Genomic DNA, 15,220 nt, shown 5'->3' with positions numbered 1-15,220 from the left:
ATGGGTTGGAGATGGTGGCACTGACCAAAAAGCAGGAGACAGAGCTGGAGGTGGCAGAGTTAAAGATGCTAAGATTTGCATTGGGTGTGATAAGGATGGACAGGATTAGATAGATAGATAGATAGATAGATAGATAGATAGATAGATAGATAGATAGATAGATAGATAGATAGATAGATAGATAGATAGATAGATAGATAGATAGATAGATAGATAGATAGATAGATAGATAGATAGATAGATAGATAGATAGATAGATAGATAGATAGATAGATAGATAGATAGATAGATAGATACTTTATTAATCCCAAGGGGAAATTCACATTCTCCAGCAGCAGCATACTGATACAAAAAAACAATATTAAATTAAAGATTGATAACAATGCAAGTAAAAACAGACAATAACTTTGTATAATGTTAACGTTTACCCCCCCCCGGGTGGAACTGAAGAGTCGTATAGTTTGGGGGAGGAACGATCTCCTCAGTCTGTCAGTGGATTAGAAATGAGGACATTAGAGGGTCAGCTCAGGTTGGACGATTGGGAGACAAAGTCAGAGAGATTGCGTTGGTTTGGAGATACAATACAATACAGTTTATTTTTGTATAGCCCAAAATCACACAGGAAGTGCCGCAATGGGCTTTAACAGGCCCTGCCTCTTGACAGCCCCCCAGCCTTGACTCTCTAAGAAGACAAGGAAAAACTCCCAAAAAAAACCTAGTAGGGAAAAATGGAAGAAACCTTGGGAAAGGCAGTTCAAAGAGAGACCCCTTTCCAGGTAGATTGGGCGTGCAGTGGGTGTCAAAAGAAAAAGGGGGTCAATACAATACAATACAGTACAGTACACAGAACAATTTCTCAATATAGTAAGAAATAAAAAAAATATAAATTTTAGAAGTACAGAGTAGAATTTAACAGTAGATGATATATCCCATAATAAGATTTGTATTTGTATAGAGTCCTGGAGACCTCATCCTTCAAGCTGCCTCCCCCATTTGGCCATTCCACAGCTGAAACAGTGCTGGGCCAGCTAATCCGATGAAAGGACCCCTCTCTCCCACGATTCCTGCGATCCTCCATCTGGGATGACTTTTCCTTAGGCAGGCTAAACAACTTGGCAGGTGGGCCATGGCACCAAGTGCCACATTTGAGTACCGAGCCACATTTGAGTACCGATGCTGGGTATATTGGGAGAAGGATGTTAAGGATAGAGCTGCCAGGCAAGAGGAAAAGAGGAAGGCCTAAGAGAAGGTTTATGGATGTGGTGAGAGAGGACATGCAGGCAAAGGGTGTAACAGAGCAGGATGCAGAAGGCAGGAGAATATGGAAACAGATGATCCGCTGTGGCAAAAAGAAAGAAGAAGAAGAGATTTTTGTTTGTTCTGAGTGTAGATTGCTGGTGTTATAATGGAAGGAACCTTTCTAAGAATAAACTGAATTGAACTGCTTTTGATTTTTCTTGTTTCTGTATTTGGGTTCTTTTTACCTTTAATGGTGGCAAGCAAACTTTGACAGGCAGTGTGGCTTATGGAGCTTTTGAGCACACAGCTGCCTATTCAGTTCCCACTTTTGAGTCACCGTGTGATCCCAAGTATTTAACTTAAATTACCCATGCTCCATGTTTAAAAAAAAAAAGGCAAAGATATATCTGAAAAGTTCCATGGGAAGATGTTCAATATAGAAAAGTAGCTCTGTAAAATAAAAGTTATTGGTTGGATGCAAAATGTGGCACAGGATTTGCCACTGGCTGTGAGAACTACTAAGCTACAGAGAGCTCCTCACACCTTGGTTCATTCGTGCAAAGTCAGAGGATAGACTCAAATAAGGTGGGGTAATGACAAGGTCAAAAATCTACTCATCTATTTGTCATGAAACCAGCTCAAAGCACAGGCCAGGTCTTGGGGGGTAGAATCTACCCCAGCAGTTACAGGAGTCATGAGAAGGACAATGTCACTCTGTGGTTCATTCTTTCTCATTTTTAACAAAACAACTTACAGAGTATACATGCAGTGACTAGAAACCCTCTGGCTTTAGCAGTCTTATCTAACTTCTGAGTGTGGTAATAACAGCTTTATTATTTATGGTTCTTTAAACACTTGCCCCGGTCACCTTAATCAATCAATTAACCAATTTTATTTAAAGTGCAGAATTACCATGCAGCATGGTCTTAATACGCTGTATGAGTTAGAACAATACATGGGAGAAGATGTAAAGTAAGCAAAATAAACACATAAATTAAAATAAAACAACATCAATGTTGAAGGAAAAAGAAAATGACATTAAAATATTAAAAGTTAAGGTATCTCAACAAGTAGCTAATAATAAGATGTAGATGCCACACGGACTGGATGGACATCCCAGCCAGGAAAGGAAGCAGACTCAGAAAGAAGAAATGGACGGACAGCCCCTATAGAAGCAGACAGCACGCTAGATGGCAGCAGTCCTGGATATCACCACCCAGTGGGAAGCCAGCAGGGCATGCCGGGAAATGTAGTCTGGCAAGGCAGCCTTGCTGGGGTCACGGGGTGCCACAAGAAAGCATTCCAGGGAAACAAGCTCCCTACTCAAATAATGGACTTCCGTGTGACCCGGAAGTACTTCCATTGGGCAATCGCCCTGGCACTGGAAGTACTCCCAGGTCTGTCATAAAAGGGACCGCACTCTCTTATTCAGGGGAGTCGGAGCTGGGTGGTAGAGAGGCAACACTTGACTGGAGGAGGGCAGTGCGATGGTGAGAGAACATAGTGTGGAGATAAAAAGGCCAGTGTTTTGTGTGTATTGGTAATACTTTTGGAGGTATTTAAATAAAACCTTTGTTTATTTTTGATAACAGACTGTGTTTTTGTGATCGTGTTGGGGTTTGGGGCTCATTGACGCCCTGGGTTTATCACAAAGAACAAGAAGAAGAACAAGAACAAGAAGAAGAAACAAATGCACAGGCAACAAACAAAACAGTAGGTGAGAAAGATGTAGACCAACAATGGCTGAAAACAAATGGGCTAAAATCCGACACAGAGGGCTTTATTATTGCTGACTAAGACCAGGCTATCAAGGCCAACTACTACTGGAGCAAAGTCCTCAAAGATGGCACAGACCCAGCATGCAGAATATGTGGTCAATTCCAGGAAGCCATTGACCATATCATAGCAAGATGCCCTGAACTGGCCAAAACTGAATACCTTCATAGACACAATAAGGTTGCCACATAACTGCACTGGAACATCTGTGAAGAATTCAACATCAACACAAAAGAAAAATGGTATGATCATGAGCCCCAAGCAGTAAGAGAAAACGATAACGTCACAATCCTGTGGGATTGTCCAATGCAGACTAATTGTGAGATAAAGGCCAACAGACCAGACATCGTCATTAAGAACAAAAAAGAATTTCCCCTTGGGATTAATAAAGATAGATAGATAGATAGATAGATAGATAGATAGATAGATCTATCTATCTATCTATCTATCTATCTATCTATCTATCTATCTATCTATCTATCTATCTATCTATCTATCTATCTATCTATCTATCTATCTATCTATCTATCTATCTATTATATAGTACCTTTCAAATTATCTATCTATCTATCTATCTACTCATCTATATGTCCATCCCGACTGAATCACAAACCTCAGCTAAAGTAACCGGAAAACATTTAAAATATAAAAACCTTGAAATTGAGATTGAACAAATGTGGGGAATGAAAGCCACAAAAATACCAGTAGCGATAGGAGCCCTCAGACTTATAAAGAAAGGAATGGAGAAATACACCCAACAAATCACGGGTAACCTCAAAATACAAGAATTACGGAAGATCACACTGCTTGGAACACGTCATATCCTAAGAAAGGCGCTGACCATTACCCCATTACGTAGTCTTCTACATCATTCTAGCCCTAGGTCCAAGGAATGGACCCGGTTATTATGTTGTATTATGGCATGAACTCAAATGGACTAATGATAATAATAACAACAATTTAAACAGTTAAAAAATGTTCAAATATGATAGACCTGACTGAATTCTAAGGCTCATTGTAATGAAAGAGTAAAGGTACAGTAGGTCTTTAGTCTTGATTTAAAAATATCAACTGAGTGTGCATCTCTTACACATAATGGAATGCCATTTAAAGAGAACAAATGCTCTTTGACGGACTGATTTTTTCTTATCTGAAGGAACTACCAAAAGACCAACATTAAGAGAGCAAAGAGGACGTACTGGAGTTTATGATGCAATTAGCTCAGCTAAGCAAGGAGGTGCAAGTCCATGCAACGTCTTCCACGTTAAAAGAAGAACTTTACAGTCAGCTCTTGCTTGCACTGGTAACCAATGAAGAGAAGCTAGAATGGGTGTTATGTGCTCAATTTGATTTTTTGTTTTTGTCAAAATTCTAGCTGCAGCATTCTGAACAAGCTGAAGACCTCTAGTAGTATAAATAGTAAGACTCGAGAAAACAGCATTACAATAATCAAGTCTAGATAAAACAAATGAATGTATTAATGTTTCAGCATCATGAAAAGACAGAATAGACTGGATTCTTGCAGTACTACTAAGATGAATAAATGCTGCCTTGGTAAAAGCTTTGATATGAGGCTGAAACATGAGACGAGGGTTGAAGATCACACTGTAAGATTTTAGATGGTCGAGCTTTCAGAAATAGAACAGCAATTAATATATACAGTCCAGCTCTCACATAATTGTCCATATTCGGATGACCTAACAACCAATAACTAGGAGATGAGAAAGGCCTATTGCTTTACAGGTATATAGTTACAAATGACGGTGGATGATTAAACACATTGGAGTAAACCTCGCCACTTTCTTAATTACCAGGATAGGATGGACACAAGTCATAGATGGTTATGGTTTGCAGGGTTGTAGGGGAAATTGTGGTGTTTGATGAATAAATGACCAGTTACCACAGTTAGTTCATGTTACAAAAGATTTTAGAAGGCATTCCTCACACCTCCTTCCTCAGTGTACTTCTGCTTATTTGGTGGTCCTTTCCTGACTCAAAAATACCTTCTACCACCAGGACCAGGAGCACATAGATCACTGGAGTAGTGTGATAGGTACCAGAAATAAGGCACCATATCATGCATGCTGACTTAAAAGCAATTATGACAAGTCCAAAGCAAACATAATAATAATAATAATAATAGTTTGATAATTCCAATATATTGTAAAATATTGCATACCTGGCAATGTGGATGAGGATTTGAACAGCCCATCATTGACCCTTTGTTCTCAAAAATCTGAAAAACAGCACATGGTGACATTAAAAACAGTAGATAAACCGTATTCTCTTATCATTTTCTACTCGGCTTCCTTCACTAGTTTGGTATTGAGATATTACATTATTTATCTATAACTCTAATGCTGGAGAAAGACAGAAAGCTATTTTTTAATGCAAGTAATTCATCACAGTCACTTTCCTGGGTAAACAATGTTTACTTAATCGCAGGTTCTGGAAGAGCAGAAATATGTGACCTAGAGATAGCCCCTCTTAAGAACATGGAACGAGCTGAAATTGAATTTTGGGTATAACACTGAAACCGTTAGTTGAGCAGAATTGAAAACTAAATACATTTCTGGTGAGCATTTGTATGCCATAATATAATCTAAACATTAAAATTAGGAATCAGTGTAATTACTATGCTTACCATTTTTTCTTATACAATGTATTACAATCAATTCTAATTATTCTGATATAGCACAGCAGACTTGTTTATCCGTCCAAGTTTCAAAATAATCTAACACAACCTTCTTAAAACGGCTTAATCCAATGTCCCCGCAGCATCAGGTGCACGGCAGGGAAGGACATTGTAGAGTCCGCTTATTCACTGTGACTGCTGGGATAAGAAACACCAGAAGGAAAACTCTGATCTGGACACTGGTTCTTACCGCCTGATTTTTTCCTTTTTCTGTTTTGTAATTTTGAATTATTATGTTTCTATGTGATTTCTTTTTATTACTTGTTTATTACAGTGGATTCAGAAAGTATTCAAATCCTTTCACTTTTTTAACACTTTATTGTGTTGTAGGCTTACTTTTAAATAGACTAAATTCACAATTTATCCCAGCAGCCGTACCACCTGCACTTCAGAACAGATAATCCACCTGAAGCTAAGCATGTTTGAGACTGGCCAGTAGTTGAACCAGGGAGACCATCTAGGAAGGTTTGATATTTGCTGAAACACATGTTGGTGAGGCCAGCAGGGGGCGCTTACCCTATAGTCTGTACATGGATCTCAATGCCCTAGTGCAGTGATGGGGACACTGTGCTGAGAAAATGGTGCCATCCTTTGGATGAGATGTAAAACCGAGGTCCGGACTCTGTGTGGTCATAAAAGATCCCTGGATATTTTTCAGACAGAGTAATGTGTACGCCAGTGTCCTAGTTAAACTACCCAAACGGGCCTCATCCAATGTGGCCCCCTAATCATGCACTGTCTCCAACTGGCTATCATTGACCTACACTGCTTAATACTGTTCCTACCATGAAAAGTTTCAAACACTAAAATATATTACTAATATTACAGAAAACAAACCTACAGAATAGCCAGTGGTAAAGGACTTAATATGGTAAGGTCTAAAACTTAAATGTAAGTTGTAATTTATTTACCTGTACCCATGGGTATTTCTCTCCCAGCTCCCAGATTAATTCCATCCATTTTTCAATTACATTTTTAATTTCAGAGATTTGCATCAGTGGAAGTGTGATATCCGACCAGGGATGGAAGCACATCACTTTACTGGAAAAAAATGAAACAAATGTGAGTTTTTCAAAAAAAGATGTTACACTAAATACATTCCAGTTTATATTAAGAGAGGACCACCGAATCAAGAAGCTAATTAAAATGGCAGGCACGGTTATGGGACGCACACTGGACCCCCTGGAGGTGGTAGCAACGGACAGAATTAAAACAAAACAAAACTAACGGTAAGAACTTTCAGCAGAAGTGTGTCAAGAAAACACTACGGGGCCTTCGTTACACCAACAGCAATTCACCTGTATAGTGCCTCACTGTGTCTGAGGCTGTCAGGTCAGAAGTTGTCTTTCTTTTAAATTTTCTTGCTTTTTAGTCATTCTGGTGTGTGTTCAGATGATAGTGTGGGAGTATGCATATTTATTTTTCTATTGATTTATTTAAAGAGTTTCTCTAAAAAGCCAAATTCCTCTGTGGAGACAAATAAAGTTCTGTCTGTCTGTCTGTCTGACTGTCTGATATCATTAAAGCACAGGTAAAAAATAACATTACATAACATTCTCAGACCTGGTTAATTCAATTCAGAGCATTGGTGGGTCCGGAGCCTATCCAACCACCATCTGAAGGACCCTTAATGGGAGTCAGTCCACTGCAGAGTCTGTCTGTCTGTCTGATATAGTTCTATCTATCTATCTATCTATCTATCTATCTATCTATCTATCTATCTATCTATCATATAGTGCTTTTCATTTCTATGTATTATATAGTGCCTTTCATATCTATCTATCTATCTATCTATCTATCTATCTATCTATCTATCTGTCATTTAGTGCCTTTCATACCTATATAATATCATTAAACCACAAGTAAAACATAATAATAATAATAATATAAAGACAACATATCATTCTCAAACCTGTCTATCTATGTTATGTAGTGCCTTTAATATCTATCTATAGTAAGATAGACAGATAGTGTGGAAAGCATACACCCGAACACAGACAGACAGACACCAGAAAGTCTAAAACACACTCCTTTATTTCTCCAGAGCACCACAATGCCTTCCTCCAACAACTCTCTTCCTTTCTTTCTCTTCTTCTGACCTTCACTCCCCTCCTCACAAGCTCCGTCTCCTTCCTCCCAACTCCGGCTCGTCTACTGGAGGGATGTGGCCCTTTTCCACTGACCCGGATGGGTATCCAGGTGCTCCACCTGACGACACCTCCTGGTGTGGCGGAAGTGTCAGGAGAGCACTTGGAAGCACTCCAGGTGCCCCTGGGATTCCTTCCGGCAGCACTTCCTGGTGTGGCGGAAGTGCTGCCATCCAGGGTTTCATAACCATCCGGGCACCCCCTGGCGGTGGCCACGTCCTCCTGTAGGGATGACCGTCCCAGCTCCGTTCTAGTGGCCAACAAGCAGACCCGGACAGCTGCCCTCTTGTGGCCCAGGGGAGGTATCATCTCTCTCGGGAACTGTCCAGGCTTCCCGGCTGGGTAGGGTCCCCAGCCGTTTGTGACAATAGATAGATAGATAGATAGATAGATAGATAGATAGATAGATAGATAGATAGATAGATAGATAGATAGATAGATAGATAGATAGATAGATAGATAGATAGATAGATAGATAGATAGATAGATAGATAGATAGATAGATAGATAGATAGATAGATAGACATAACTACATAAGACAGATAGATAAAAGGCACTACAGTGTATATGATAGATAGGTAGATAGAACTATGTAAGATAGACACACAGACAGGCAGACAGACAGTCTCTGCAGTGGACTGACTCCCCATATTGGGTTGCTCCTGGTTGTGGTTGGATAGTCTCCAGCTCCCCACACAGCTCTGAATTGAATTAACCAGGTTTGACAATGCTACGTCATGTTATCTTTATATTATTATTATGTTTTACCTGTGGTTTAATATTTGATATGAAAGGATCTATCTATCTATCTATCTATCTATCTATCTATCTATCTATCTATCTATCTATCTATCTATCTATCTATCTATCTATCTATCTATCTATCTATCTATCTATCTATCTATCTGTTATATAGTGCCTTTCATATCTATATAATATCATTAAACCACAAGTAAAACATAATACTTGCACACATATGGTCAGTATAAAATTGCCAATTAACCTTAAATGAATATCTTGTACAGCATCAGAGAAAAACAGGAGTACCCAAAGTAAAACCCACACAGACTTGGGAAGAAGAGGCTAACAGCACACTGACAACAATGTGTGATAGACACCCTGAATGCTACAGTAAGTCCATGAAGCAGAAGCACTAACTCCTGCACCACTGCTCTGCCCTGTACAATATATTAAAAAAATAAATAAATAAAAGATATGCTTAAGCAAACAGAATTAGTTCAGATGTTAACTGGGCAGCAAATTGGTCATTATTTTACATTGTTCTCCTTAAGGATAAAAATATTTCATTTAATGTTGGCAAAACCAAGGAGCTCAGGAAGCAGATCACACTCCCATCTTTATCAAAGGTGATGCAGTTGACAGGGTGAGCAGCTTTCAGTTTCTTGGAGTGACCACCACTGATGAAATAACGTAGGCACAACACATGCTGGCTATTTGACCATCATTAAGAAGACTCACAAACACCTTTACTTGTGCAGATGCCTGAGGAACCACCTGCGTGTCTCTGTCTTTGCTCACCAATGTCTACAGGTACACATTGGAGTTCTTCCTTAATGGTTGTGTAACATCGTTGTATGGCCCCTGCTCTGGTACTACAGACAGTGGTGAAGCCAGCTCTAAACATTGCTGGCACACACCTTCCTTCAGCTCAGAACATATAACACACACTAACTTACAAAGGCAAACAGTGTTACTGAAGACCTCAGCCATCCTGCACAGTCACTTTTCTCCCTCCTCTCTTCAGCACCGTTAGTCATTGCACCACAAAATTCAGAGATAATGTTTGCCCACAGGTCATAAGGCTGCTTTAACACCACTCAAACTGACTCAATGCATCACTATTTCTTGCTTATACTGTATATTGTATAAGTTGCATTCTAGTTGTTGTAATATTGTCACTAGTCTATAGGAGACAAGTAAGTCATGACCCATCTCAGGTAAGCAATTACAGAACAGTCTCTCTCACCTCTCTTTTCAATCCCAAACTGTTGAACATGGCATTGCTAACCAAGTCCCTTCCCTCCTTTTGCAGAACAATCTGCGTTATCCTAATCAATCAGGCTTCAAAAGAGGTCATTTCACCAAGATGGCTCTACCCAGTGTTGTCAACACGTTACGGCTGCCTAGAACTTTCAGTAGGCCAACTATAGTCATCCTCCATAATCTCTCCTCTTCTTTTGACACAGTTCACCATTAGATCCTTCTTGCCATCCTTTCTGACCTTGGTATTATTGGAACTGCCCTCAGGTGGTGGAGTCCTACCTTTTGGGCAGATCCTATTTTGTGCCCTGACAAGGTGAGATGTCAAGTGTGCAGCAGGCAAGCAGATGGGTGCCCCAACGATTGGTGCTGGATCCTTTCCTCTTCTTTCTTGATGTACCTCCTCACTAGGCTGCATCATCCAGTCTCATGGTTTCTCAGATCAGTGCTATGCCAATGATACGCAACTGTGGTTGTCATTCCACCTATAGGACCCCACGGTATGAGCTAGAATCTCTGCATATCTCATCAATTAGAACGTAAGGACATCCTACTCAACCTTGCAAAGATGGACATTCTTGTTCTCCTGGCTCGTCCGTCTATTCAGCATCCCGTTTCTGTTCAGCTCAGCTCACTATTGCTAACACCTGACAGTTATGATTCAGCCAGAGTTCCCCCTCTGGCTGGAATGCAAATGTCTCATTTTTGTCTATCTTGCTTATCTTGTATATTAACAGTGTGGATTTTTAGATTTTATATGCTGATGTATCTTTTGCTATGTTTCTTGCGTTTTGTGGGTGGCCCCCCTTAAAAATGCCCATCACAACAAGATACTGCCTTCACCACTATGAAGGGTGAGGAAAACCCATAATTCTTTATAGTACATTGAATACATCGGCATTGGTGAGTTTTGTTAGATTTGCGATTTTTCTTGTGCTTTTGTAATTGCTGGATTTTTGACCCCTTTAGGTCTGTTTTTTACGACCATTCTTTGAATTGAGTACTGAGACTCGTATGTCTCTGAAATTGTCTTTGCAGACAAGTAAAACCGCCAAATAAAATTATAGCAGGGCAAAGAGATGAGATTACAGTGAGAAGTTCATTAAATTCAGACAGTATGTTCACCACAGATTTGGGAGGGCGATAAACTAACAACAGCAGCACAGGAGGGGAGGAAACCAGTTTAACCTCAGACCTCAGTATGTGCGTCTCGGGAACTGCAGGTTGGACATTGTGATCATCAATACAGGAGTGCCACGGGAGACTGTACTTTCTCCAGTCCTGTTCAGCCTATATACATCGGGCTTCCAATACAACTCGGAGTCCTGCCACGTGCAAAAGTTCGCTGATGACACTGCTATCGTGGGCTGCATCAGGAGTGGGCAGGAGGAGGAGTATAGGAACCTCATCAAGGACTTAGTTAAATGGTGCGACTCAAACCACCTACAACTGAACACCAGCAAAACCAAGGAGCTGGTGGTGGATTTTAGGAGGACCAGGCCCCTCATGGACCCCGTGATCATCAGAGGTGACTGTGTGCAGATGGTGCAGACCTATAAATATCTGGGAGTGCAGCTGGATGATAAACTGGACTGGACTGCCAATACTGATGCTCTATGCAAGAGAGGACAGAGCCGACTATACTTCCTGAGAAGGCTGGCGGTCTTCAACATCTGCAATAAGATGCTGCACATGTTCTATCAGATAGTTGTGGTGAGCGCCCTCTTCTATAATATTTTTATTTTATTAATTTTCATTGTAATCATTCCATACAAACAGATCAATTTATAACCCAACAAATTTGAAAACAAATCAAACCCCACCCCTGAGAAGGAGAGCTTAGCTAAAGGAAAATTTCTTTAAGCTTTTTAATAAGGCAACATTAGACAAAAGAAGGGGAGAAGTAAATATCTATATAAATAAGAGATGGAGAAGGGAGTTAAATGCAATAATAGTTATTTCTCTTATTCTAAAATAATATTGATTAAATTCTGCCATGTTTTGAAAAAATTTTGTACAGATCCTCTAACTGAAAATTTGATTTTTTCCAATTTCAAATAATATAAAACATCGGTTTCCCACTGACTTATAAGAGGAGAATTAGGATTCTTCCAATTTAACAAAATAAGTCTGCGTGCCAAGAGTGTAGTGAATGCAATCACCGTTTGCTTGTCCTTCTCCAATTCCAGTCCATCTGGAAGGACACCAAACACAGCTGTTAGTGGGTTAGGAGGGATTGTGATACTAAGGCTGTCTGAGAGGCACTTAAAAATTTTTGTCCAAAATGATGTTAGTTTGGTGCAAGCCCAGAACATGTGACCCAGTGAGGCAGGAGCTTGGTTGCAGCGCTCGCAGGTTGGATCCTGGCCTGGAAACATTTTGGACAGTTTTAAGCGAGACAGATGAGCTCGATATATAATTTTTAGTTGAATAATTCTATGCTTTGCCCATATAGAACTCGAGTGAATTTTCTGCTTTGCTACCTTCCACTCCTTTTCTGATATATTGATTAAGAGATCTTCTTCCCAATGTCCTCTTGGATCTTTGAAAGGTAGGGACTCTAATAAGATTTTATATATTGCGGAAATAGTGTTTGTTTCCTCGGAATTGAGCAGTATTTTTTCCAGCATTGTGGAGGGTGCAAGGTGGGGGAAATCGGGCGATTTCTGTTTAACAAAATTTCTAATTTGAAGATAGTAAAAGAAATGTGTAGCTGGGAGGTTAAATTTTGAACGTAATTGTTCAAAAGATGTAAATATGTTGTCTATATAAAGATCTCTGAGCATTTTAATCCCAAAACTTTTCCAGGTATTAAAAACTGGATATACTTGCGAAGGTTGAAAGAGGTGGTTCTCTTGCAGAGGTGCCACTGATAAAAGATTTTCCATCTTAAAATGCTTCCTAATTTGGTTCCATATTCTGAGTGAGTAAAGCACAATTGGGTTATTAGTATATTTGCGATAACTTTCATTTATTGGAGAGCAGAGCAGGGAATATAAAGAAGTACTACAGGATTTTACTTCTATTGCGGACCAAGCCTGTGTATGTGCATTTATTTGTGTCCAGGTTTTTATGGCTATATACATCGGGCTTCCAATACAACTCGGAGTCCTGCCACGTGCAAAAGTTCGCTGATGACACTGCTATCGTGGGCTGCATCAGGAGTGGGCAGGAGGAGGAGTATAGGAACCTCATCAAGGACTTAGTTAAATGGTGCGACTCAAACCACCTACAACTGAACACCAGCAAAACCAAGGAGCTGGTGGTGGATTTTAGGAGGACCAGGCCCCTCATGGACCCCGTGATCATCAGAGGTGACTGTGTGCAGATGGTGCAGACCTATAAATATCTGGGAGTGCAGCTGGATGATAAACTGGACTGGACTGCCAATACTTATGCTCTATGCAAGAGAGGACAGAGCCGACTATACTTCCTGAGAAGGCTGGCGGTCTTCAACATCTGCAATAAGATGCTGCACGTGTTCTATCAGATAGTTGTGGTGAGCGCCCTCTTCTACGCTGTGGTATGCTGGGAAGGCAGCATAAAGAAGAGGGACGCCTCACGCCTGGACAAACTGGTGAGGAAGGCAGGCTCTATTGTAGGCACGGAGCTGGACAGTTTGACATCCGTGGCAGAGCGACGGGCGCTGAGCAGACTCCTGTCAATCATGGAGAATCCACTGCATCCACTGAACAGGATCATCTTAAGACAGAGGAGCAGCTTCAGCGACAGACTGCTGTCACCGTCCTGCTCCACTGAAAGACTGAGGCGATCGTTCCTCCCCCAAACTATGTGACTCTTCAATTCCACCTGGGGGGGTAAACATTAACATTATACAAAGTTATTGTCTGTTATACCTGCATTATCACTCTTTAATTTAATATTGTTTTTTTTATCAATATGCTGCTGCTGGAGTATGTGAATTTCCTCTTGGGATTAATAAAGTATCTATCTATCTATGTCTATCAGCAATATATTCAAAAGAAGTGACACAGCCAGGCCACCTCCTTTCCCTGTTAACCTGGGTTTAGATATGTGGCTATAACCTGGGGGAGACAGTAAATAGTCACCAGGTTGTTGCCAAGTTTCTGTAAGAAGAAACATATCCACTTGCTTCTGGGAGATGAGGTCATTAATCAGTGAGGTCTTGTTAGTGATGGAGCGAGCGTTTAAAAGGGCTAGCCTAAAGTTGGAACAGCCGGGAGAGTAGGGCACAGACACTTCCTGAAGAGGACGAAGATGGCCTTTGTTTATTCCTTGGACAGCCCTAGTGTTACCCCTGTGAACACGGTGAGATGTCAATATAGTTGGAATCGACGCGTCTGAGAAATAGATCCGCGAAGGGCCTCTTTTAGACGGGTGACTATAGCGAGGACGCCGAGTAGTTCCAAGCAACTGGCAAAAACTATAAGTCAGGGAGACCAATCGTGTATGACAGTCAAGATTTTTAAGTCCATATGGAGAATATGTGAGCTGCATTGCCAAAAAAGTAGAAATGACAACACACAGCACAACCCCTAACCAGAGATGGAACAGGCTAAGAATATCCAGACACCGGTGGACACCGCCAAGAGTGAACAGAATGCCACACAACACCATGCTAACTCCAGCTACACACGTTAGCCAACCCAAATCTTACTGCATAACCAACAAGAAAAGGAAAAACACAGCGGGCAGGCTGCACATTCGCAGTTCAGACTGATGACTGCAAATGAAGCAAGAGTAGATTCATACTCTCCGTGAAGGCAGTAACAGGAGAGAAGGAAGAGGGGCTCATGCAGGACTGAAGCAGGTGTGACCTAGGCAATCACTAGTGGAATTCGGAAGTAAAATTCGAAAAGAGCAGTCAAATCAGAAGGTAAGGGTGGAAAAGTCCAAAGGGACAAAACAAATACAACGACACCGGTAATGACACACAGCGGCAGCCTAAAGCACACAGCGTACTCTCAAACGGAAGTGATGTGTATTATTATGTTATTATTGCACTTCACTCTTGAGTTCATAACACCACCAAGTCAGATCTTGAGGTGGTCATTGATGACCAGCTGTCCTTCACTGACCATGTTGTAACTCTCTCTTAATCTTGAATTTTCACTCTATTCAACATCTGCAAGGTCACACCGCATCTGACAGAGTACACGGCAGAACTCCAGGTCCAGGATTTGGAATTGTCATGTCTGGATAACTCCAACTCTGCTGGCAGGAGTTCCAGCACATGTTACCAAGCTGCTGCTGGTGATGATACAAAATGCAGCAGAATGTCTGGTGTTCAACCAGCCTAGACAGGCACATGTCACTCCTCTTTTCAGGTTGCCACAATGGCTGCCATGTTCATTTCAGATCTTGATGTTTGCCTATCAAT

At 40.8% G+C, this 15,220-nt stretch overlaps 1 protein-coding gene across 1 annotated transcript in view; it reads right to left on the bottom strand.

Moving 5' to 3' along the window:
* The window catches only part of galt (galactose-1-phosphate uridylyltransferase), a 258,052-nt gene that overhangs the window by 185,909 nt on the left and 56,923 nt on the right, over positions 1-15,220 (bottom strand). Inside the window, exons 5-6 of the mRNA XM_051929826.1 lie at positions 6,622-6,751; positions 5,195-5,251 (exon numbers count right to left, since the gene is read on the bottom strand). Of these exons, the coding sequence (XP_051785786.1) occupies positions 5,195-5,251; positions 6,622-6,751 (187 nt within the window). The remainder of the gene's footprint in view (positions 1-5,194; positions 5,252-6,621; positions 6,752-15,220) is intronic.

This window comes from Erpetoichthys calabaricus, chromosome 7 (genome assembly GCF_900747795.2).
Source record: "Erpetoichthys calabaricus chromosome 7, fErpCal1.3, whole genome shotgun sequence".
Classification (NCBI taxonomy): Eukaryota; Metazoa; Chordata; class Cladistia; order Polypteriformes; family Polypteridae; genus Erpetoichthys; species Erpetoichthys calabaricus.
Note: the sequence above shows the minus strand (reverse complement) of the source record. Positions and strands in the feature narration are given on the sequence as shown.